The sequence below is a fragment of the Ornithorhynchus anatinus genome, chromosome 11, assembly GCF_004115215.2.
Source record: "Ornithorhynchus anatinus isolate Pmale09 chromosome 11, mOrnAna1.pri.v4, whole genome shotgun sequence".
Lineage (NCBI taxonomy): Eukaryota > Metazoa > Chordata > Mammalia > Monotremata > Ornithorhynchidae > Ornithorhynchus > Ornithorhynchus anatinus.
Genome location: NC_041738.1, coordinates 1,341,630 through 1,366,178, shown reverse-complemented (window position 1 = coordinate 1,366,178; position 24,549 = coordinate 1,341,630). Strand labels below are relative to the sequence as shown.

The 24,549-nt window shown below is 65.6% G+C and overlaps 1 protein-coding gene across 1 annotated transcript; it reads right to left on the bottom strand.

Annotated features, from left to right (window-relative positions):
• Positions 1-1,021: 1,021 nt before the first annotated feature.
• Positions 1,022-19,082, bottom strand: ZMIZ2 (zinc finger MIZ-type containing 2). Its single transcript, XM_029075482.2, is given in 21 exon segments — positions 1,022-1,891; positions 2,329-2,499; positions 2,501-2,575; positions 2,902-3,068; positions 3,472-3,719; positions 3,943-4,011; positions 4,216-4,283; positions 4,501-4,658; positions 5,008-5,113; positions 6,032-6,242; positions 6,418-6,559; positions 10,161-10,329; positions 10,442-10,522; positions 10,872-10,901; positions 10,903-11,073; positions 11,467-11,715; positions 12,129-12,321; positions 12,525-12,697; positions 12,998-13,112; positions 13,291-13,427; positions 18,982-19,082. Coding segments are annotated over 20 exon segments (2,754 nt in total). The 5' UTR covers positions 13,341-13,427; positions 18,982-19,082; the 3' UTR covers positions 1,022-1,783.
• Between the last annotated feature and the right edge of the window lie 5,467 nt (positions 19,083-24,549).

Sequence of the window (24,549 nt, the reverse complement as noted above, 5' to 3'; positions counted from 1 at the left end):
CGGACACTTCCGGTTTTCCCTCCCCTCCTTCCCAGCAGCTCACCCGGACCGTTCTCGTGGCTCCGGCAGGCCGGGGCCGACGTTGGGGGCACACCGGGGCCCGTCTCTCCCACTGGGGGGCCCCGGGTTTCCTCGGGCCCCCGGCGGGCTTCCCTCCGTCGACCTCGCCCGAAGCCAAGCTTGGAAAATTCCAGCGGAGAGGGAATTTTCCACAGGGCAGGAACAGCTGGGTGCTGGGCGTGGCTCCCTTCCCCCTAACAGGGAGTGCAAGGCGGGTGCTGCTGCGGCCGACACCGCCAGACGCGGGCCAGCCCCGGCAGCGGACACGGGCCCCCGGAGGTCAGGACCGGACTTCCCGGCCGGCTGGGCCTGGGCCCCCCGTGGCTGGCTGGCTGCCTGGGTGTCCGAGCGCCTCCCCCCGCCACCGCCCCGGCCCCCGTCGTGTCTCCGGACCCCCGGAAGCCTGAGGCCCAGCCCCCTCCTCCCCCTCCCCACAGAGAACAAAGGAGGGGAGTCAGCAAGGCCCACCAAAAGGGAAACCTTTAATAGAGATACTGAAACAGGATACACAAAACGACCGACCCCCGGCAGGCAGGCAGGCAAGCCGGTAGGCAGGCAGGCCGGCCTGCTCAGATGCGGTGTGCATGGCTTCTGCCCCCGCAGCCGACCACCACGGGATGCAAGGGTTTTCCGAAAGGACCGACCGCAGAACCCCCCCCTCCCCCCCACCTTCTTCGCTCTTCCCTCCCTCCCCCCGGCTGTGGATTCTGCCCTCCCCCCTCCCTCCCTGCCCCCGCCGAGGGAGTGTGGCTAAGGGGCTAGCATGGGGCTTTGAAAATATGGCTCCACTCACCCTAGGGTTAGGGGTGCAGAGAGGATGGAAAAATGCAGAGGTTTCCCGCAAAAAAAGAGGCTTAATTCCAAGAGGCCTAAATGGGGTGACCCCCCCCAACCCCCAACCCGGCCCTCCCCAGAATGGGCGGTCTCGCAGAGGTGACCCTGTGGAAGGAGGGGCAGGGAGGGCCGGTGAGGGTCTTTATTTTTGATAGCTTTTTTCTTCCTTTTTCCCCACCTTTAGTGTTTCTACACTATGTACATCATTGTGCTTATAGTTAACCCCTTCCCCTCCCCTGCCCAAGCCCTGAGGGGACGCCCTCGGGTCTCGGGGAATGAGGAGCAAGGCGGGTCATGGGAGAAGAAGGGCTGGCCCCGGGGCAGCTCAGGGCACCCCCTCTCCCCCCCCCCCCCACCGTCCTCCCCAAACTGGGGAGAGGGGAGTCCTCTGGGGGCTGGTGGGAGGGGGGAGTAGAGCCCCTCTGGGAGCCAGGCCCCCCCTCCCCTTCCTCCACCCTCAAGGAGACAAGCAGCTGGACCCAAGCAGAGGAACAAAAGCGGTGAACATGGTGTGGGCCAAGGGGCAGGGACAGGGGAGAGGCTGTGGAGACAGCACGGAGGCGGGGGCGGCGGGGCGCGCGGAGACGGGCGGGCCCAGGCTAGGACAGCGGGGAGCAGAGGGGGCCGGCTGAGAGGGCGGCCCCAGCAGCGACAGTGTCCAGAGCCGCCGAGGGCGGACAGGAGCCGAGGGCCGGGGGGCGGTCGGGTCGGGAGGGATGGGCAGGGCACGCGCAGCGGAGAGAGAGGAGCCCCGATCCAGCAGAACCCGAGATCCGGCAGAGGGTGGGGGAACGGGCCGGGCAGAGCCCAGGGCTGCGGAGGCCGGGGGTGGGCATGGCAGTCCGAGGAGGCGGCCTTCGGGGGCCCGTGCACGGGTGGGGCCGGAAGGTCAGTTGTTCTCAAAGAGGGAGAGCAGGTCGTCGTTGCTGTTGCTGGGGAGGTCAGGCGGGCCCAGATAGGACAGGAGCTCATCCGGGCTGGTCAGTTCCGGGAGGAGCTGAGATGGGGAGTGAGCAGAGCGGGATCGGGAGCTGCAGCGCGGCGCTCAGGCCCAGCTGGGGGACACCTGGCTACGAGGTCCCGCCTCCGGCCAGCTGGCGGGGCCAGTTGGGGAGAGGGCGGGGGTCACTAACGCCGCTCTCCCACTCCCGGAGGACCCGGCCGCCTCTCCGACCCAGGCCCGCTTTGGCAGGCCACGTGGATGGATTTTGGCCCTCAAGTTCCCCGCGGCGGGCTGGGAAGGCTCCGAATGGCCGGGAGGTCAGAGGGGAGGTTGGGGCAGCGCCCAGGGGCCCAAGGAAGGGGCTGACTTGGGGGAGGGGGCCCGCGCCTCTGCCTCGTTCGGGGCCTGGCGACTGGGTGGGTGTGGGGGACCGGCCCGGGGGCGGGGGAGAAGGGAATGGAGAGGGATGGGGAGGGGGCGGCCTCACTCACATCCAGCGCCGGCTCTGGCCCCTCTGCGGCTCCCGGCATCGCCGCCTGGCCCACTAGGCCCGGCGCAGAGTTGAAGCTCAGCTCGCCGGTCGGCGCCGCGCCGCCTCCCTGGCCCAGCGGCTGCCGGGCCTGGGGGGCCACGCTCCGATGCCGTGCTTGGGGCCCGGGGGGGGGCTCCGAGGCTGGGGTGGTGCAGCCCCTGCGGCCCGGGGGTGGGAGTCGGGTCCAGGTGGCTGGGGGGAGCCATCTGCCGGAGGACAACACGGCGGGAAAGGTGGGCGTCGGCGGGGGTCCGGAAGGAACGGCCGGCGCCCCTCCCCCTTCCCTCCATCGCCGGTCAACGCCCCTGCCCCTCCCCCGGGCAGCGCTCAGACCTCCCTCGCCCCGCTCCGGAGAGTGAACGCAAGCCCCGGCCTCGCTCCCAGCCGATCACCCCAATTTAGAACTGGAGTCCCCCTCCCCCGCCAGAGCTCGGCCCATAGCGAAGGCTTAATAAAGGCCACTGATCACCAACACTCCTTCACGCGGCCCGTGCCGCTCCTCCCGGGGGCGGGGGCGACCCGGCTCACGGACCTGTCCGGGGATGGAGGGGGCTGGAGCCTTCTCGGGAGTCAGGAGGCTGCTGGGAATGTCTGGCTGATAGGAGATGGGCGGCGGTCCCGAGGCGAAGTCTGGAAGGGTGGGGGTGCCGGGAGTCGTGGGGGGGAAGGAGTCGGGGAAGTTTCCGGGGAAGCTGGAACCTGGGGGAAGTGAGTAACTCTGTGAGGGAAAACTCTGGCGCTGCTGCCGGGCAGTTGCCGGGGGCGGGGGAGCCTGGATGGGTCCCGCCCCCTGCTCGGAGCAAAATGGCAGAAAAGACCATGGGCGGCAGCCCGGGGATGGCCTCCCGCCCGTTTTCTCGGGGCCATGGGGAAGGGGTGGGCGATGCCCCTTCTGGGATGGGACTGTAGACTGTGAGCTCCTTAAAGGCAGGGATGATGCCTGCCAGTTCTATTGTCACGGCTCAGTACAGTGCTCGGCAGGCAGTAAGCGCTCAATAGATGCCAGTGACTGACTGCTTCATTGACTGACCGGCTGAGTCCCTCCCGCCCGCTCCCACCCAGCTCCAGCACCCCCTTTCCCCCCCCGGGGCCACGCACTCACCCTGACTGGGGTAGTCCCCGGCAGGGGCGGGGCCGGGCGGGGGCTGCAGGGGGGGGAAGGGGGAGGGCCCGGGGCCCAGGGCGGCGATGAGCTCCATGACGCTGGGGATGACCATGTGGGCGGGGCTGACGGTGCGGCAGCGCTTCAGGACGGGCCCGTCGGGCTCCTCCTTGATGTGCAGGTCGGGTTTGACGGGCACCGGCTTCCAGCTGCAGGTAGGGTCGATGGTGATCTCCTCGTAGTCCGAGCTGGGGAGGGAGCACGCACGGTCACTCGCTCGTCCCCCATACCCTCCCCCACCCCCGCTGGGGGCCGGTTCAGGGGTGGGGCCGGGGCGGGGCCGGGGCAGGGCCGGGGCAGGCTCCAGGGTGCGGCGGGCAGGCGGGCTGACGAGAGGATGACGGGCCCGGCCCCCCGCCCCGGCCGCTCTCTAGTGGGCAGAACCCGCTGCTGCCCAGCAGGAGGAATTACTTTTGGATGTAGATGAGGATCCCCAGCATGTACTGATCCACCTCGAGGCCTTCCAGCAGCGCCGTCTTACTGTGGGGCGAGGAAAGGGGGTCAGGGCAGGATACCGGCCGCTACTCCGCCCCAGCCCCGCCACCCCGCATCACCCTCCCCGAGGCCAGTCTGCCCCCCGGTTCCGGGGCCGGGCGGGAGGCCGGCCCACGGCATCCCATCGCCTCGGGCGGGCGAGGTGGCGGGGAAAGAGGAGGGAGGTGAGCCTGCCAGCCACAGACTCACTTGCAGACCGGACATCTCCACGTTCCACGCTCACAGTTGAGCTGCAAGTAGGACTCCAGGTCGAAGCACTGAGACAGACGGATGGGGGGAAGGAGGCGGTGAGGCTGGAAAATCCCTCTCCTCTCCACCCCCACCTTCCCTGGCCTCCCCACCATCCAGGCCGGGGGCAGGCAGAGGACCCCAGGATCTGGAGGGCAGCATCCCTGCGGCAGCCCCGCTGCCACAGGACCTCGAGGAAGGGAGGAGCGGGGGGCCTCCCAGCTCCAGCTCCCGCTCCGGCGGTACCTGTATGTGGCGGCAGTCGTGGCCACGGGCCGGGAGCTGGATCCTGCGGAAGGTGATGGGACACTTCAAGGACACTTTGATGGCCGTCTGCTCCACGCCGTCCTCCCCGTTGGGCCCGGGGGTCCCCGGGATGGTGCCGCTGCTGAAGTTTCGTTTGACTGGAGATCGAGAGGGGGAAGACCGCAATGGGGTGACGGAGGGGGAGACACGACCATACCGTCGGCGGCTGTGGAGGCCCGAGGGACCACAGATGGCGAGGAGTTAGGCGGCGGAAGCAGAAGGTCCTGAGCCCACTGTTCAGTGGCCGCACGCTCTGGGGTCGGTCCGCCCTGTTTCACCTCCGGACGGAGGGAAGAGGGGCCTCTATGGCTTGGGGCTCTCTGCCTTCCTGGCTCCAGGGGGTGAGGGCAGTGGGAGCCAGGACCGGGGCGTGGTGAGGATGGCGGGGTGGGAGTAAGGGAGATGAGGCCGGGGGGAGAGGCCGGGGTGGGGAGAACACCCACTCACTTTTGGTGATGCAATGTTCTGCGGGCAGGAGCCGCTTCTTGATGAGGCCCTGCAGCACCGAGCGAACGGAGGGCCGGTGGACCAGCTGCAGCACGAACAGGTGGGACTGCAACCACGGGGGATAGAGGAGGGTCACCGGCGGGGGACAGCAGAGGGTCACCGGCCCCCGGCCCTCCCCTCCCCAAGCCACCCGGTTCCTCGCACCTGGGAGAAACGCGAGGAAGCGTCGGGGCCCCACCAGCCCCCTCAGATAGAAACCCTCTTGGCGCTACTTGGCACGGATGCCTCTGGACCTCGGGACGGCCGGTACCCCGGGAGCTCCCTCCCTGGGCCGACCACTCAGCCAGGCTCCCTGCCTCTCTCCCGACCGCCACTGCCGACGGAGGAGCGGCAAACCTAGAGATCCAGCTGGACCGAGGCTCTGGGAGGTCCCCAGGAAGGGGGGGCGGGGAAGGGGGCGGGAGCATGCTCCGAGGGGGCCGGAGGAGCTCTGGCATTAGAGCCACTCTGAAGGGGTGGGGTTGGGGGGGGGGGGCGGTCAGCTTTCAACCCTCCAAGGGGCACTTAGGCTGAAGCAGCCCCAACACAGTCCGCATATGTTTCTGGGACCACCTTCCCCGACCGCAGGGAAGCTGCGCGCAGGCAGGGTAAGGGTCTCGGGCTTCCCCTTTATTTCCCCAGTGAATCGATCCCGGCTGCCGTCGACTACGGTGTACTACGAGCTCGGTGTCGGGGTGGATTCCGGATAATCAGACCGTTCGGAGTGGCCCCCGAAGGGAGAGCAGGAGTCTTCGCTTCATTTTACAGAGGAGACCGAGGCCCAGGGAGGCCCCTTGCCCGAGGTCACGTGGGAGGGCCAGGGGCAGAGCTGGAGCAAGAACCCCTGGACCTCTGATTCCCAGCCCCAAGTTCTTGCTCGATAACTACTCCCTGTCCCCTCCCCCTCCTAGGTGGGCGGGGCCCTGGGAAGCCTCGCCCCCTCCGACTCCCAGCGAGCCGAGGAGGTGGGCGTGGGGTCACTCACACAGCAGCAGGCGGTGACGGTGATCTGGACGGTGTTTCTGCCCGGCTGGCACACCTGCTTCAGGTACAGGGGCTTGTGGGAGGTCTTGTTGTCGCCGCGCTCGATGGTCAGGGGGGTGGCGTTCACGCTCACCTGCACCGAGGCCGGCCAGTTGGTGTTGAGCTGCCGATCCTCGTGGTGGTAGCACTTAAACTGGAGCTCCAGGTCGGGCCTGCGATGGGGAGGGGACGGAGGGAGGGAGGGAAGGAGAGAGGGAGGGAGGGAGCTCAGAGAGCCGCTGCCCGCCAGGGCCGGCAGGGGGCGGGGCTCACCCCCATTGAGGTCAGGGTGGCGGCGGGCGGGGGACGGGACGGGACGGGGGACGGGACACGGGACGGGCGGCTCACCTGAGCATCAGGGTTTTGTAGACGGAGTCTCGGAGCTGGAAGACGTGGTTGCTGACGGCCAGGTTGTGCTGCAAGCGGAAGGGCTCCAGGACCACCCCGTCGCGTACCGGGAAGGTCAACCGCAGCTCATCGCACGGGTTCCCTGCGGGCGAGGACACCAGCTGACGGCGACGCTCCGTCCCGGGGCGCCGGCCGCCCGGGGACCGGAAGCGCAGCCGGCTAGGGCCCACGGGGAGCCGCCCGGGGGGGCCGCAGGACAGCTCCCCGGCCTCTCCCGTCCGGCACCACGGGGGAAACGCATGTTATCTACTCCGAGAACCTCCTGCTCCACCTCTCCTCACACACTCACCAACGTGGCTGGGCACACGCTCGATCTTAGAATCTCTAGTCACTGTAAAATCTCTAATCTCACCACTTCTGAAATTCCTCTCTCAGATCACAACCTACTCACCTACTCTCTTTCCCACACCCCCACCCCGACAAATCTCTTCTCTTCCCCCCCCCCGGAGACCTCGGTTCTTTTGACCCCCTCCAATATTCGACAGCCATCCTACCCCGTTTGGTCTCCGTAACCAAACTACCTTCTCTTGCCGTGCAAATCGACACTCTCCACACCTCCCTCCCGACGGACTGAATTCCCTCGCTCCCCTATCCCTCCACCGGTCTCGTACCACTAACCCGCGACCCTGGATCACCTCCACAGTCCGCTTCCTCCGCTCCCGCGTCCGAGCTGTGGAGCGCTGTTGGAGGAAATCCAGACATCTCTCTGACCTTATCCACCATAAATTCGTTCTCATCTGCTTCAATTCGGCCCGCTGCACAGCCCGACGACAATACTTCTCCTGCCTAATTCACTCCGATACCCACTGCCCCTGCCAGCTGTTCCAGACATTGAACTCCCTCCTCAAACCACCTGCCCCCCACGCTGGCACCATCTCTTTTCCTTAATGACCTGGCCACATACTTGATCAACAAAATTGCAACCACCAGGCATGATCTCCCTAAAATCTCCCCTGCTCCTCTCCAATCCCCATCTTCTCCTCACCCCTCTTGGACTCTCCCTATGTTCCCTGCGGTATCTCAAGAAGAAATCTCTCGCCTCCTCTCTCAATCTATTCCCTCCACCTATGCTTCTGACCCCCTCCGGTCATACCTTTTAAAAACACATGCCGCCCTCCCTTGTTCCGTCCTTGACTGCCATCTTCAACTGTTCACTTTCCATCGGCTTCTTCCCCACTGCTTTCAAACCTGCTTACGCCTCCCCTATCCTAAAAACGCCCTCCCTTGCCCCCTCGGCTCCTTCCAGTTATCGCCCCATCTCCCTCCTACCATTTTCTCTCCAAACTTCTTGAGAGAGTTGTTTACACCCCGTCTCTCCTCCTTCTCCAATTCTCTCCTAGAAGCCTCTGATCTGGCTTCAGCCCCCTTCACTCCACAGAAACGCCACTCTCTAAGGTAACCGACGACCTTCTTCTCACCAAATCTGACGGTCTCTCTACTCTATCCCAATCCTCCTACACCTTCAGCCACCTTAGACACTGGAGACCATCCCCTTCTCCTTGAAGCTTTACCCAACCTTGGATTCGCTGTCACTGTCATGTCTTGGTTCTCCTCCTATCTCTCAGACCGCTCCTCCTCTGCCTCCCACCATCTGACAGTCAGGGGTGGGGGTCCCTCAAGGCTCAGTACTAGGTCCCCTTCTATTCTCCATCTACACCCACTCCCTTGGAGAACTCATTCGCTCCCATGGCTTCGACTAACATCTCTATGCAGATGATTCCCAAATCTACCTCTCTCCTTCCCTGCGATCTTGCATTTCCTCCTGCCTTCAAAACATATCTACCCGGATGTCCTGCCAACACCTCAAATTAAACATGTCTGAAACAGAACTCCTTATCTTCCCACCCAAACCCTGTCCTCCTCCTGTCTTTCGCATCACTGTAGACAAAACCACTCTCCTCCCTACCTCACAAGCCCGTAACCTTGGCGTTGTCCTCAACTCATAATAATAGTAATAATGGCATTTGTTAAGCGCTTACTATGTGCTGAGCGCTGTTCTCATCTCTCTCATATGTGGGGCAGTGGGTTGGAGGTCCCAGGCAGCTGCTTCCCAGGGAGTCTGGTGGTCCGGCCCTCCGGGCCCGAGCCGCAAGTCGGGACGGGGGGCGGGATTATTTTCCCCGGGGGGATGGGGTGACGGAGCCATCGATCTATGAGCAGTATTGGTTGAGCGCTTGAGGGCTAGTCCTGTTTGAACTGCTGCCCTGATAGTGCATTAGCTTGGGAGTCAGAAGGTCATGGGTCTAATCCCGGCTCCACCGTTCATTCATTAAGTCGTGTTTATTGAGCGCTTACTGTGTGCGGAGCACTGTACTAAGCGCTTGGGAAGTACAATTCGGCAACACCATTTTGCCGGTGACCTTGGGCAAGTCACTTCACTGGGCCTCAGTTTACCTCATCTGTAAAATGGGGATTGAGACTGTGAGCCCCACGGGGGGACAGGGACTGTGTCCAACCTGATTTGCTTGGATCCACCCCAGCGCTCAGTACCTGGCCCATAGTAAGTGCTTAACATATGCCGTTATTATTACCATTGTTATTATTCCACCCACATATTCGATCTGTCACCAAATCCCGTGGGTTCGGCCTGCACAACGTCACTAAAATCTGCCCTTTCCTCTGTATCCAAACTGCTTCCACGTTAACTGAAGCACTTATCCTATTCTGCCCTGATTACTATCAGTCTCCTTTCTGATCTCCCTGCCTCCTGTGTCGCCCCACTCCAGTCCATACTTCACTCTGCTGCCTGAATCATTTCTCTACAAAAACATCAGTCCCTGTTTCCCCACTCCCTTCTGCACCGGCCCTTTATCCGCCACCGAGACCCCCCGGCCCCACAGTACTTAGATACATAACTGGAATTTATTTATTTACATGAACATCTCTCATCCCCTCTAGACTGTAACCTCACTGTGAGCAGGGAATGTGTCTTTAATATTGTTCTCTCCCAAGGAGTTTACGCATTGCTCTGCATACAGTAAGCGCTCAGTAAATCTGACTGACTGACTCCGGTGGCTGCCCATCCACATCAAACAGAAACTCCTCACCATTGGTTTTAAAGCACTTAATCAGCTCTCCCCATCCTATCCTACCTCATTCATCTACTACAGCCCAGCCCGCACACTCCACTCCTCTAGTGCCAGCTTACTCACTGTGCCCCGACACCTTCCCCAAGTCCTCCCCCCGCCTGGAATTCTCTCCCCGTCCATATACGCCAGAACACCCCTCTCTCTACCTTCAAATCATTACTGAGGTCACGTCTCCTCCCAAGAGGCCTTCCCCAATTAAGCCCTCTTTTCCCCGGCTCCCCCTCCCTTCTGCATTGTCTCTGCACTTGGGTCTGTGACCTTCGGACATCTGATATCTGCCCCAACCTCAATCCCACAGTACTCATGTGCACACCTTTAAATATCATAAATGACTTATTCTGTCTCCCCTTCTAGACTCTTAAATTCACTGCGGGCAGGGAAGGCGTCTGCTGATTTTGTTGCCCTGTACTCTCCCAACCGCTCAGTACAGTGCTCTGCACATAGTAAGCGCTCAATAAACACCACCGACTGATTGACTACCCACCCCGGGGGGACCGAAGGTGGGGCGGCACCCTGTCCCCGACCCACTCCGGCTCAGCTCGGGGCCTCTTCTCCGAGGCCGGCGGGTCCCCCGCTTTCCGGGGAGCAGCTTACCCGAGGGTGAGGGGTGGAGGGAGCTGGCGGCGGGCTTGATGTCCGGCAGGAAGGGAGATTTGACGTCCTGTCCCGGGGACATGTAGGGGATGCCGGTGCCGGGCGTCATGGGCGGCGTGGGGTTCCCGGGCAGCGGGGAGCTGGGGTAGCCAGGCAGGGAGCGGGCGGGCTGAGGGTAGGGAGGCAGGCGGATGTACCGGTCAGGGACGACCTGGGGCCGGCCCCATACGGAGAATCCCCGCACAGACCCAGGGCGCCCCCGCCCCCTCGCGCGGCTCTACCCCATTGATGCTGGGCTGGCTGTAGCTGCCGAAGTTGCCGCCGTTGAAGCTGGCGTTTTGCCCGTTGAACTGGTCCATGGGCTGCAGGGAGAAGTGAGGGTCAGCGGCCGGGGCACGAGCTCAGCCACTCGCCCGCCAGCCCACCCGGGACTCTGACACCTGGCCCGGCCCCGGCGCCCCCACCCCGACGCTCCCTCCCAACCGGGCTAGAGGCAGCTCGTTTCCACAACCTGACACTTCACCCAGGACTCTGCGGCGGTGGGGTTGGGGGGAGTCCCCTGGCCTGGCAGGTGGGTGAGCACCCCACCATCTTCCCTCTCCCCAGACCCTTTTCTCCAGGACGGCCCCGGGGGAATGGGATGGGGATTTGGGGTCCAGGCCTCCGCCCACCCCCAACCCCGATGCCAGATCCGCGGCGAGGAGCCAGTACCTTATAGTACGGTCCGGCTGAGCCGGGGGGGGGACAGGTACTGGCCCATGCCCTGCTGCACGGGCATCCTGTGGGCAGCGTACGAGGGGGAAGGTGCCGAAGACTGGGCGGTGCTGGAGGCGTACTGGGCGGCGCTGGAGGCATACTGGGCGGCGCTGGAGGCGTACTGGCTTCCCTGCATGTACTGCTGCGCTGAGTAACCCTGCAGACAGGCAGGCGGGTGGGAGGTCAGAAGATGCCGTGGGGCACGGCGGCTCTCCCTGCCTGGGAGCCGCTGCCACCGTCAGACAGCATTTGCTGTGGGCTCACGGTGGGCAGGGGAATCCAGGGCCCAGGTCGGGCCCTGCTGGGGGGGTGGGGTGTGCCCAGGCACGCGCCCCGTCAGCTGGAACGGGTGCTGGGATAGGACCATTTCCTCTGGGCCGGGATCAATCCATCAATTAATCAGCGCAGACCAGAGGGACCAGGAACTCCAGCTCCGAGCCTCATCACCCTCTGCGGGAGAGCTGGCTCGGCCCAACGCCGGCACCCGCCCGCCCCACCAGCTGTGGCCCAGAGCACAGCCCAGCTGGCCTCCGCCCTCCCCAGGACTCACCTCATTGGAGTAGGCCCTCTTGACCCCTTGCCGGGGCATCTGCTGAGTCTGTGGGGGTCCCGGATAGCCGTGAGGGGGTGGCCGCTGCCCGGCGTACAGGGCGGTCATTCCCGGTGCCCGGGATGCGGTCATGGTCATGGGGGAGATGCCGGCGGGCCCCAGGGCCCCTCCCATACCAGTTGGGACGCTGGGGCCCCGGGGCCCGCCGTGCTGAAGGAATTGGCTGTTAAAGGGTTGCCCGGCCCCCATCTGAGCGGATCAGAGAAGGGAAGGAGGCAGGGAGTGAAAGAGAGAGAGCGAGAGAGAGAGTGAGAGCCATCCAACCCCCCTTCCTCTCCCCTCTCCAGCCCTGACTCTTCCCCAGTGACCCGGCACGGACCATCCAACAACCCAATTCTCCCCTCGTGACCCAGGACGGACCACCCAACACCCCTGACTTTCCCCTCTCCGTCCCCGACTCTCCCCCGGTGACCCAGAACTCACCACCCGACGAGGACGGCCTACTCTGGGCCGGCCCCCTCCCCGCTTTGGGCCGCTTCTGCCCAACGCTGCCCCCCCGGTAGGCCCCGAGAGAGGGAAACGAGGGTCCGGATGGGACCAGGGAGACCTGCGGACCCGCCCCCGCCCTTCTCGGGGTGTCGTCCCGCCTCAGGGGGCCTTACCGCTCCGTACTGGCTCAGCTCCTGGCTCTGCTTCTCCTGCAACGCAGCCACGGTGGCGGTGGCGGTGGCCGTGGCCGTGGCGGCGGCGGCAGCCACGGCGGCGGCAGCCGCCGCCTGGGTGAAGTCTGCAGGGGGCCGGGCGGCATGGGAGGGCAGACCCAGGCCCCCGGGGCCACTGGGGGTGCCTGTGTAGCTGCGGGGGACGACAACGGGGACCGATCCGGCTCCCGCCACTCCACCGGGGATCCCGCCCCAGGCTCGCCGACGGGGTGGGGGAAGACACGCGCCCGCCCCCCCGCCCCCAAGGGCCACAGCCGGCGCGGGGGCTCGGGGGGCGGCGTCCCGGCCGATGGACGGAGGGGAGCGGGGCTTCTCCCTCCCAGAGAAGGGGCTCACCTGGCGGTGAATCCGGGACCCCCGGCGTAGCCGCCCCGGCCATACATCCCCTGTTGCATGTAGCTCTTTCCGGCCCCGCTCTCGGGGAAAGCCTGCTGGCCCAAGAACTGGGGCGAGTTCACGGTGGGGCTGCTAGAGGGGTCCCCTCCAGGGCCCATGGGGTTCCCCAGAGCCTGGAGGGAGGGAGGGAGAAGACGGCCCGGCGTCAGGCGGGACGGCTCCCCGGAGCGGGGAGGGGAGCCGGCCGGACAAGCCGAGGGGAGCGTGCGGGACCGAGGTCGGGGCTGTGGATACGAACCCCGGGGGGCAGAGAGTCGGGGGCGCCGCGGGCCCTCCTCCATGTCCCGGGGATGAGGGGGATGGGGGACGAGGCGGCCCCCCACCCCCTCTCCTCCCACGTCGGCATCCCCAGACTCCTCGGGCTCTCCTCGGGATGGGGCCGAGCCCCGGGGCTCCGGGCCGGGAGCGTGTACCTGACTCTGGGACGTGTTGCTAACTCCCCACACGGTGGTTACCACGGAGAGGGATCCTGCCGGCTGATTGGTGCTCTGTTGCCAAGGAACAGACTCATACGCAAATGAACCATCACTGCGGGGGAGAGAGGCTGGTGAGGACCGCAGGGCCAGGCCCAGCTCTGGGCCGGGGGTGGGGGGCGGGGGCGGAGGGGGGGAGCGGGGGCGGGGAGCCCAGGCTTCGGGGTTCCCGGCGGCGGGGACGCGCAGGGGGCGGAGGCGGGGCAGACCGCGGCTGGCGCCGGGGTGCTCACCCGTGCGGCGTGGTGGGGAGGCCGGGTTTGATGGGGTTCATGGAGTTCATTGGCCGTGGAGCGGCGTGTGGGACGCGGGGTCTGGGGCTTGGCCGGGGGAGGCTCGACGGCGCTGTCGGGGGCCCCGCCCTTCCGAGCTGTGGGACGGAAGGAGAGAGCGCAGTCAGTGCCGGAACCCCGCCGGGAGAAGGGGCGCCGGTGACTCCCCTCCCTTCCCACCCTCCCAACGGTTGCTGGCCGGAAAGGGGGTGACCCGGCTAAGGTCCCCAGGTCCCTTCTCCGAGGCCCGGACCGGGGTCGCCGCCGTCCGGGAGACCCGGGGCGCTTGCCTGGCCCCCTCCCTCCCTCTGGCTCACACCCCCACCCCCGCGTCCCGCCCGCTGGTGGAACTAGCTGCCGGGAGGGCAGGCGGCCTTCCCCCTCCTCCGTCTGGGAAACCTGGGTTCCGGGCAGACGGAGCCGGGAAGATTCGCTAAGCCCACGGGGCCCGGTGGCCCCCAGGACCCCGGCCCCGGGTCCCTCCAGAGAGCAGGTGGCGCTTGGGACGCAGCCGGGGTCTCGGGGCAGCAGCTGTGGCGAGGTGGGGGAGAGGGGGACACCGCCCCCCCCCCCCCCACGGGCCGCAGGAAGGAAGGGAGGGGCACGGGAAGAAGGTGGGCAGGGCTGTGCCCTCCACCCAGAGGGGCTACTGTGGGGGTGGGTGGGGACCCCACTGGGCCCAGCCTAGAGGAAGCGGGACGGGCGCTGGCCGGGTGAGAGGGCGAGGCCAGGAGCCAGCTCTGTGTCTGGAGCAGGGCCGAGGTGGCAGCGCTGGGGTGATCGGGGGGCCGGGAGGTTTCCAGGGAGGAGGGGCTGAGGGGAGCCTGAATCCGGGTCAAGGAAGAGGGCGCGGGGCAGAGCCAGGGACAGGTGAATGCAGGGAGGAGGACCTCTGACCCGGGGGGCGGGGCTGGGTCTAGGGTGGGCTCGTGGCCAGGTGTGGGGTGAGGGTGGATCCTTTTACAGCAGCAGAGTCTACTTTTGGCTTCAGGGTGGTTGCGGGGGGAGGAACAGAGCACTCAGGCCAACAGATGGAGGAATCGGGGGTGGGGGGGGCAGAGAGAGGAACGGACGGATATCCCCATCCCCATCGATCAATCGCTGGTATTTACTGAGCGCCGATGGTGCTAACCGTACTAACCGCACGGGAGAGCACAACAGAGGTGGTAGCCGGTTCCCTGACCCTCGGGGGATACCAGGGGGTGTGCGTCAGAGGGTGCCTATCAGGGGGGTCGGGGGGTGTCTCCCTCGAGCCCCCCGAGGGGCCGGGCAGTCACCGGGGGCCCGGAGCGCTGCCCGGCTCCGGCCCTCGGAGCCCCTCGGGGCCCCCGGCCGAGGCCCGAGCGGGAGGGGAAGGGGGGTGGGATGGGGGGGCGGCGTTCCCCGAAGCCCAGAGGGAGCTGGCGCCCCGCAGCCCCCACCCTTTCCCTCCCTCCCTCCGGACCGAGGTCTTGGGGAATCTCCGTCCCCGCCCGGCCCGACCCCCGCCAACCCGCCGGCGGCAGGGATGCGGGGGAGGAGCCGGGACCGGCCGGCGGCGGCGGGGGGAGGGAGGAACCGGGCCGGGCCGGGTGAGGGCCGGAGCTGGGCCTGGCCCGGGGCTGGGAGGCCGGAGCTCCGGGGGAGCGGGGCCAAGCGGGGCCTCCCGAGCCAAGCGGGGCCTCCCGGGCCCCCGGGCCCCCCGCCCCCCCGCCCCTGGCCAGCCGGTGCCCCGGGTGAGGGGAGCCGTGGGCAGGAAGCGGGCCTGGGCCGCGGGAGGCCGAATGGGGCCCAGGCCTTCGAGCGGGGCCCCGCTCCGCCAGCAGGCCGTCCCGGCCCCCGGCCCCCCGGCCCCCCGGCCCCGGAGGTGTCCCAGCAGCTCAGTGCGCCCCCCGGGAGGGTCCCCGGAAGCAGGACCGCGGGCCGCCGCGGCGGTGACCCTAGCGGGGTCTGGGGGACACGGGCCTCCCCGCTGGGCCCCGGCTCACACCTCCCTACCGCTCTCTCTCCACCCCCGCGGGGGACCCCGGAAAGCCCCCCTCGGTCATCCGGAGGCTCGCTGGCCCCCGGCCACCGGAGAGAAAGGAACAGCCGGGCACAAACACGACCTCCGCCCCTTCGCCTTCTCTGGGGCCCCTGGGCCGCCCCGCCCCCCACAACGATGACAAGGGAGGGGGAGGGCAGGTGTGTGTGTGTCTGTGTGTGTGTGTGTCTGTGAGGGGTGGGGGTCTCGGGGCCGAGCCCATCACATGACTCCTCCCGCAGGCGCTGGGGCTCCTGGGCCGCCGCCACCCGCGCCTTCCTGAAGGAACCGGGCGTCCCGCAGTGACCCCGGACTGGTCGCCCTGCTCTACCGCGACACGGGGGCCCGCGGAGGGTGGAAGGGCGGAGGGGCGGAGGGCTGGGCCTCCCGCCCCCGGCTTCCTGTTTGGGGATCTCAGGGCACTCAGGAAACCGTTGCGCGCCCCACCCTGGGGGTCCCGGGGCTGGGGGGGGTCCCGGGGGTCCGCCGGGCCCCCAACCTGGGCCCGCGGGAGCCGGGGAATTCCTGCCCCCCTGGAGAGGAGGCCGCAGCCACTTTCGTTTCCCTGTGAAGGGCTCCGGGGCCGGGGCAGGGGCCGAGGTGGTTTCCGATGGGTGGCCGGGCGTGGATTTTCACAGTCCCGGGCCTGCGGGGGCGCGGGGGGCCCAAGGCGGGGAGGGGGCGGCTCGGAGGCGGGCCTTCCTCGACAGGAGAGACTTGGGCCCGCAGGGTCAGCACCAGGCGGGCCCCTGCCCCCTCCGGCCTCGGCCCGGCTCCCGCCCCAGGCTCCGGGTCCCTTTCCCTTGGATGTTCGGAACCAGCGGCAACCACCGCTCCTGGCTGCCTTGCCCCCTGGCCGGCCCCCAACACCCCCCAACACACACACACCTCTCTCTCCCCACCCCCCTTTCCAGCTGCTGGCTCTCTTGTTCCCTACCTTCTCGCTAGCGACCAGCCAGGGAAGGCCCGGCCCCTCAAACCCACTGCGGCCTTGACTGGTGGTGGAGGTGCGCTGGAGTGCCCAGCTATCGCCTATGCCCGCAGCAATACCAGCGCCTAGCCTGAGGTACCGGTGTGCAGCCCAGGGTCTATGGCCAGGGCAATACCAGCATTCAGCCAAGGCCAGTGTCCGGACCGGGGCGATACCGACGCCCAGCCCGGGGCCTTTGTCCAGGACAGGAGCAGTGTACAGGCCAGGATCTATGACCAGGGTGATACCAGTGTCCTGCCTAGGGCAGGACCAGTACCCAGCTCAAGGCTGGACCAGTGCCCGGGCTGGGGTCTATGCCCAGGGTGATACCAGTGTCCAGCCCAGGGCCTACTGCTTGGGGAGGTACCAGCATCCAGCCTGGGGCAGTACCAGTGCCCTGCTAAGAGTCTGTGCCCAGAGTGTTATCAATGCCCTGCTCAGGGTCTAAACCCAAGGTGATACCAGTGCTCAGCTCAGGACCTATGGCTAGGACAGTACCAGTGCCCTGCCCGGGTTCTATGCCCAGGGTGGTACCAGTGTCCAGCCTGGGGCCTACGCCTAAGGCGATACCAGTAACCAGCTCGGACCTATGCTCAGGGCAGGACCAGTACCCAGTCCCAGGGCTTATGCTTGAGGCAGTATCAGTGCCCAGCCTGGGGCCTATGCCCAGGGCAGGACCAATGCCCAGTTCAGGGCTTATGCTTGAGGCAGTATCAGTGCCCAGCTTAGGGCCTAGGCCCAGGGTAGGACCAGTGCCCAGTCCAGGGCTTATGCTTGAGGCAGTATCAGTGCCCAGGCTAGGGTAGGACCAGTGCCCAGACCAGGGCTTATGCTGGAGGCAGTATCAGTGCCCAGCCTAGGGCCCATGCCCAGGGTAGGACCAGTGCCCAGACCAGGGCTCATGGTGGAGGCAGTATCAGTGCCCAGCCTAGGGCCTATGCCCAGGGTAGGGGCAGTGCCCAGACCAGGGCTTACACTGGAGGCAGTATCAGTGCCCAGCCTAGGGCCTATGCCCGGGGCAGGACCAGTGCCCATCCAGGGCCTGTGCCTGAGGCAGTATTGGGGCCTATGCTTGAGGCAGAATCAGTGCCCAGCCTAGGGTCTAGGCTTGAGGCAGTGCCAGTACCTAGCCCGGAGCCTATGCCTGGGACAGGACCAGGGCCCAGCACCGGATCGGTGCCTAGCCTGGGGATCTATGACCCACACAGTATCAGTACGAAGCCCCGAGGTCCCTGTTCACTGCAATACCGGCGCTCAGCCGGGGCCTACGCCCAAGGCAGTCCAGGGCCCAACCCAGGGTCGTGACCGGCAACTCCGGTCCGCTCGGCCCCACCGAACCCAGGACGGAGAAGCTCGAAGCGAGATCTCGGTGAGCCCGGACCCCCTCGACACCTCCGGGGCCAACTCCCGGGCCGGCTCCCGAGGTGGGCTCCGTGCCGGTCTCGGCTGGCCCCGGGAAGGGTCACGTGAGGGAGGACCAGCCCAGCCCCTCTGACCTTAGACGGGGCCGAGCCCGGATCCAGACAAACATCTCCTCGGACCGGATGCCAAACCGGCTGCCAACCCACTAATCACGGTATTTCTTAAGCGAACGTACCGAGCACTGTACTGAGCACTGGGAAGAATACGAGTTAATCGGGTCGGACGCAGTTCCCCCCACCACGTGGGGTGCACCATCTCGGAAGGAGGGAGAAGAGGTACTGAATTGCCATTTTACAGATGAGGACACTGAGGCCCCGCTCCCCCCCCCGCAGCTAGCCCCCCGAACCAAGTGGAGGGAGGGTTGGAAGAGGTCCCACCCGGAGGGAGCCAGGCCTGCGAAAGTGGCAGTCCCCGGGCACGGGGCACAGGGGGGCCGGAGCAGGAGGGAGGAGAGGGCCCGAGGGGTCGGCGGGGGCGGAGGAGGGGAAGGACGGCGTGGCCGTCCCCGTCCGGGCCGGGTGGTTGGCCCAGCCGGGCCCTGGCCCAGAACCGGGTCCGGGGGCAGGGCCTCCGCCTGGAGACCGGTTTGCCAAGGTCAGACCCCGTGGGTCTCCCCACGGGGAGGCGTCGGGAGAAGAGAAGGGCAGGCCTGAGGTGTCGCAGGTCCCCGGCGGAAAGGCCGCGCCGCCGAGAGATCCAAGCCACGATGAGCCCTCACCCTAATTATTGTTATTCCTCCTCCTCCTCCTCCTCCTCCGCTCCCCCCGCCGCCCGAGCTCCGCCCCTCGCCGGGTGACCTTGGCCCCTCTCTGAGCCTCAGTTTCCCTCCCCCGCCCCGGGGGGTGGGGGGGGGCAGGGGGCAGGGGGTCGGGCCCCGGGCCGGGGGGGGCCGACGGAAAGCCCCGGGCCGGCAGGGGCGTCCCGGGTGTCCCCCGGGGGCCGCCCCCGCCCCCGCGGCTCCCGCCCGCGCCCGGGGGGGACGGAGAGGGGGGCCGGGGCCGGGGGGAAGCGGAGGGCGGCCGCGGGGTGTCACCGCCGGCCGGGGACGGTCGAGGCTCCGCCGGCGGCCCCCGGGCCCCCGGGGAGGGGACGAGGAGCCCGGGCCGCGCACCTGCCCGGGGCCCGGTCCCCCGGGGCCGGCCCCGTCGCCATGGAGACCCCGGGCCCGTCCCCCTGGCCGCCCCTCCACGGGGGGACCCCCGGGCCGGCCGGGCCCTCGCGGCCTCCCGGGCCCGGGCCCCGCCGCCCCCCCGCTTACCTCCACGCCGCTCCGCGCCGCTCCAAACGGGCGAGGGCCCTGGCCCGGGCCCCGCTCCGCCTCCGCTCAGGGCCTCGCTCGCCCCCCGCCGCCGCTGCCGCCGCCGCCGCCTCCCGCCGGCTCCATGGCCGCCCCGCCGCGCTCCTCTCCGCTCCGCTCCGCTCCGGCCTCCTCCGCTCTCCTCGACTCCGCCCGGCTCCGCCCGGCTCCGCCCCGCCCCGCTCCGCCGGGGGCTCAGCCGCCCCGCTCCATCCGCCGGCCGCGGCCCCCTCTCCCCCGCTGCCCCCGGCTGTCCCCGGTGCCCCGGGCCGCCGCTCCTCCCGGCCGCCGCCGCCCGCCTCCGATTGCACAATAGAGGAGCCGCCGCCACCGCCGCCGCCGCCGCCGCCGCCTCATGCATATGCATGAGGTCCGGGAGGCTGGCCCCGCCTCCGCAGGCCTGACCAATCCATCTCCGAACCGGGCCCGGGAAGCCCCCCCCGACCCGACCCCCGACCCCCGACCCCGGGGGCGGAGGGAGGGCCCGCTCCGCACGCCAGTCGGGGACTCTGTGTGTGTGTGTGTGTGTGTATGGGGGGGAGGTCCCCCTCCCCGTCCTCCCCCCAGGCCCCTGCTGGACATTGGGGTGCCCGGCGCCGCCCCCTCGCCTTTGCGCCCAACTCCTCCTCTTCGGGACCGACCCTCCCGGCCTCCCCGCCGGCCTCCGGGCAGCCCTGGGGGCGGGGGGCAAAGGTCACTTGGAGTCCCAGGACGTAGGAGGACAGAGGGGACGGTGGACAGGGGTCGGCCCGGGCCCCACCGGCCCAAGGTCACGCTGACGGAGGCCGCCGCCGCCGCCGCCCCCCACCCCAGTGATGGTCGTGGACCTGAATTTTGGGAAGCTGCTCTCCCCGCCACCCCAGAACCGGACCGGGCCTTGGGGAACGGGGAGGGCCCACCTAGGAATCCCGCCTGGCATCGCCGCCAACACCCCGAGGGGCCCCAACCCAACTTCCTCTTTGACTGGCACAGCCGGGTCTCCAACCGGTGAGCTCCTGAGCTGCTCGGAACCGTGACATTTATTCCAGCTGGAGGCCGGCGGACCCTAAAACAACCCCCCCGGCCTGTGGTTTCTGCTACTTCGGCCCTGGCTTTCTGCCTCGGGCCCCTTCCCTGCGCCCTCAGCTCCCTCCCCCAGCCCCCCACAGGCCTAGTACAGGGTGGGGGGGAGGGAGGGAGGGAGGGAGAACTCCAACCGGCCCGGCTCTGCCCCTCCTTAGTGGCCCCGGTAAAAGGCTTCCCCAGAGACAAAGATGAAACGGTTGTGATTCCAAGCCCCGAGGCAGACTTCTGCCAAGGGTCCCGGGAGCTGTACTCCCAACCCGTCACGGCTCTTGGAAGGAGGAACGAATGCTCCCAACCCGCCTGACCCCAACTTTAAACTCGACCCGGTTCCAGAACCAACTCCCAACCCCGCCCGGCGGAGGGGGCGGGGGGGGTGGAGGGAGGCTGGTGCGACACTGCTTCTGCCCCCTCCCTCGCCGGGAGTCCCCAGAAGCCGCCCCACGGCACCCATCGGGGGATCCACCCTGGTAGGAAAACCCCAAGGCCAGGCCTGGCAAACTGATCTCATTTCTATCTAGGGCAGAGAGATGGAAGAGGCCCGACTCTCATCCGACCATCCACCCTGACTTCAGAGAGGCTTTTGGTTCTGCCCCAGGGTACACACTCATCAGTGAGTGCTTTCTCTGTGCGGAAAGCTGTACTGAGCGCTCGGGGAGAGTACAATATCACCGAGTTGGTAGACGCGTTCCCCGCCCACAACCGGGACCTGGGTTCTAATCGCTGGCTCTGCCCCACGTCTGCTGTGTGAGCTTGGGCAAGTCACTTCTCTGGGCCTCGGTTACCTCATCTGTAGAATGGGGGTTAACATTGGGCGCCCTATGTGGAACAGGGACTGTGCGCACTGCCTTCGTGCAGTGCTTGGCACGCAGGAAGCGCTTAATAAAAAAAAAGCTCACTCTCCGCCAGGAACCCATAGAACCCCAATTCTTCACAACCTCTAGGCTACCTCTGGCATTAAGGTGGTCTTTTATTCACGCTCATCCTCAGCGCGTGCTTTTAACTATATACTCGAGCGAACGGTTGATTTTATTTATTCTGATTCCATTACTTGTGCATTTTTCTGTTCTCCCCAGAGGAGAAGGTAAACGCCTTTGGGGCCAGTACGGCATCGGGTATTTCCGTTCACATGATCTCAGGCGTTCAGTAGGTGCTCAGTAAATCCGGTGACCGCTGATCCTACCCTAGCATAAACGGGCACCCTGATCGATCACAAACACCGACATACAAGGCATCAGACCAAGCGCTGAGAAGGGAGAGAAAAGGTCACTGGCCCCCACCGGCCTCCGTCTCACCCTAAATCTTTATCCCCAACACTGTCCCTTCCATCGCGTTCATGCGAACCCCAGCCGAGAAGAGCCGAGGGTCTGAAACCCTGAAACGGAAACTCCTGATGGGCAATGTGAGATCTTTGGACTTTGGAGCCAAAGGACTGCGCCGTCCCTCAGAAGGCCCTCCATGAGATGCTGTCGTGTGTCTACTTAGGTTACTGTACTCTCCCAGATGCTTCGTGCACTGCTCTGCACATCGTGAGTGCTCAAGGAATAAAATGGATTGATTGATTGCTATCGAGCCAATCGATGGCAATTATTGAGCGCTTACTGTGGGCAGAGCACTGGCACTAAGCGCTTGAGAGAGGACAATACAAGCAAAGTAGCACAGCCTAATGGTTAGAGCGTGGGCCTGGGAGTCAGAAGGTCCTGAGTCATAGGCCCAGCTCTGCCACACATCTGCTGCGTGACCTTGGGCACTTAACTGCTCTGTGCCTCAGCTACCTCATCTGTAAAACGGGGATTAAGACTGTGAGTCCCACGAGGGACACGGACTCTATCCAACTGATTAGCTTATATCTACCCCGGTGCTTGGCACAGTGCCTGGCACATAGTAAGCGCTTAACAAATATCATTAAAAAATAAAAGTGTTGGTAGACATGTTCCCTGTCGACAGTGGGTTTAAAGTCTACGGGAGGAGACAGACATTAAAATAAAAATGGAGTACACGATACTAAGAGCTTGGGAAGGTCGATTTCAGTTGCGGAGGGTCCAGTATCCCACGGCGGCCAGGAGGGCCCTTCCTGAGGCCCACGCTGAACTAGAACCTTCTCTGAGGGGCATTAGGGGACTTAGCACCTTTCGGGTGAGTTTCCTTCGCTTTGGCTTTCGCGCCATCCCTCATCTTCTTCTCTTCCTTTGGATCCCACGTCATCGGCCTCTACCGCTCGCCACGATCACTAGTTGCTCTATCTCGCGCCGCCCCCGTCCTCACCTCCGATTTCCTGAGCGACTCCGATGCCTTTCTCACCACCTTCTCTCCTTTTCCTCCCTCGCACTGATACTCGGGGATTTCAACAGCCATGTGGACGTTGCCGATGCCCTCCCGGCCACCCCCTTTCCTCTCGCTCCTCAACTCTGCCGACCTCCTGCTCCGCCCCGCCTCACCCAACTTGCCGGCCTGGGCCCACGCTGGACCTGTCCATCATCGCGAGTCACTGTACAACCGCGAACCTCTCCAACCTCTCCGCCCTCACTCTGCAAAACTGTCCTCTCCTGTCTCCGCAAAGGAGACCTCCCCTCTCTCCACTCATCCCAGCCCACTGTCCCCCCCAGTTGGACTCTCCGGCCCAGCTTCACCCATCTCGATGTGTATATCCACCCTCAGCTCCTCCCTTCTCCCCACAACTCGATTCCCTGCTTCCCCCCAACCCTCCTGCCTCCCCCCCGGATCCCTCCGTCCCTCTCCCACTGCCAGCCGACTCGCAAACCGGTATGGCCCCATGGTAGGCTTCTTCTGCCCCCTGTTCGTGTCCCGGAACGCTGGGGGTGGAACAAATTTGTCCTCTCAGGCTATAACGCTGCCCTCTTCCTAATAATAATTATGGTACCGGTTAGGTGCTTACTATGTACCAAGCACTGTTCTAAGCCCTGGAGTAGATGCAAGTTAATCAGGTTGGACACAGTCCCTGTCCCACATGGGGCTTCACGCTCTTAACCACCATTTTGCAGATGAGGGAACTGAGGCCCAGAGAAGTGAAGTGACTTGCCCAAGGTCACATGGCGCATACGAGGTGGAGCCAGGATTAGAACCCGGGTCCTTCTGACTCCCAGGCCCGTGCTCTAGCCACCAGGCGACCCCGCCTTTCAGCGACGCTGCTTCTCCTCCCTGATTGACTCCCTTGCCCACTGCCCACATCTGCTATTCCAGACCTTCATCTCCCTCCTCAAACCCCCACCGCCTCCACCTTCCCTCTCACACCCCAGTGTCCTTACTCTGCTGACAAAAACGAAGCCACCCAGGCACGAGCTCCCCAAATGACCCTCATCTCCCTCGCTCCTGCCACCCCCACATTCAGTCTCTTGTCCTCCGTTGTCTTTCAAGGAGATCTCCCACCTGCTTTGGAAATCTCTCCCACCTGACCTGCACCTCCGACCTCATCCCTTCACACTTTAAAAAAACTCTCGAGAGTCCATTCTTCTTCCCTCTCTGCCAGCCACAGTGTTCGACCCGACCCGCTCACTTTCTGATGGCTCTGTCCCCTCTGCCTTTGAACACGCCCCAGTCAACCCTGAACAAAAAAGCCCTGGGCCTCACCGAGTCATCGGCTATTCCCCCCACCTTCCTGCTCCCATTCCTGTCCAAACTTCTCGAACCAATCGTTTACACCTGCCGCCTCCTCCTCTCCCTCAGCTCCCTCCTCTATCCTCTGCAGCCTGACGCCCTCTCCCTTCACTCCACTGAGATCGGTCTCCCCAAGGTCGCCAGAGACCCCCTGGTAACCAAATCTAGCGGATTCTAATCTGTCCTGATCCTCCTCCGCTTCTCGGCTGTGGACCACCCCTTGGTCCCCGAAAGGCTATCGATCCTTGGTTTTGCTGATCCTATCTTCCCCGACCCTTCCACCTCTCTGGCAGAGAAGCAGCAGGGCGTAGTGGATAGGCACGGGCCCGGGAGTCCAAAGGTCACGGGTTCTAATCCCAGCTCCGCCCCGTCTGCTGTGTGACCTTGGGCGAGTCACTTCACTTCTCTGGACCTCAGTTACCTCATCTGTAAAAGGGGGATTGAGACCGTGAGCCCCGCGTGACCCACCGTGAGACTGTGTCCAACCCGATTTGCTCAGTATTGTGACTTGACGCGTCGGTAGCCCTTTACGAAGACCATCACCACTATCATCACCATCCTTCCGTTTCCTTTCTTCCTCTGCTTCCCACCTCCTACTTGTGGGTGCCCCTCCAGGCTCATTGTGGCTTTCCCTTCTCTCCTCAGTCTCCCCACACTCCTTTGGGCTGCTCGTCTGCTCTCCTGACTTCCACTACCCCTTCTTCGTGGATGACTCCCAAATCTACCTCCCTAACCCCGGCCTCGCTCTTTCTGGGCAATCTCACGACCCCTCCTGCCTCCGGGACACGGCTCCGTGGATGTCCCCCTGGCACCTTAAGCTCAACGCCCCCCAAACTGAACTCATCTTCTCTC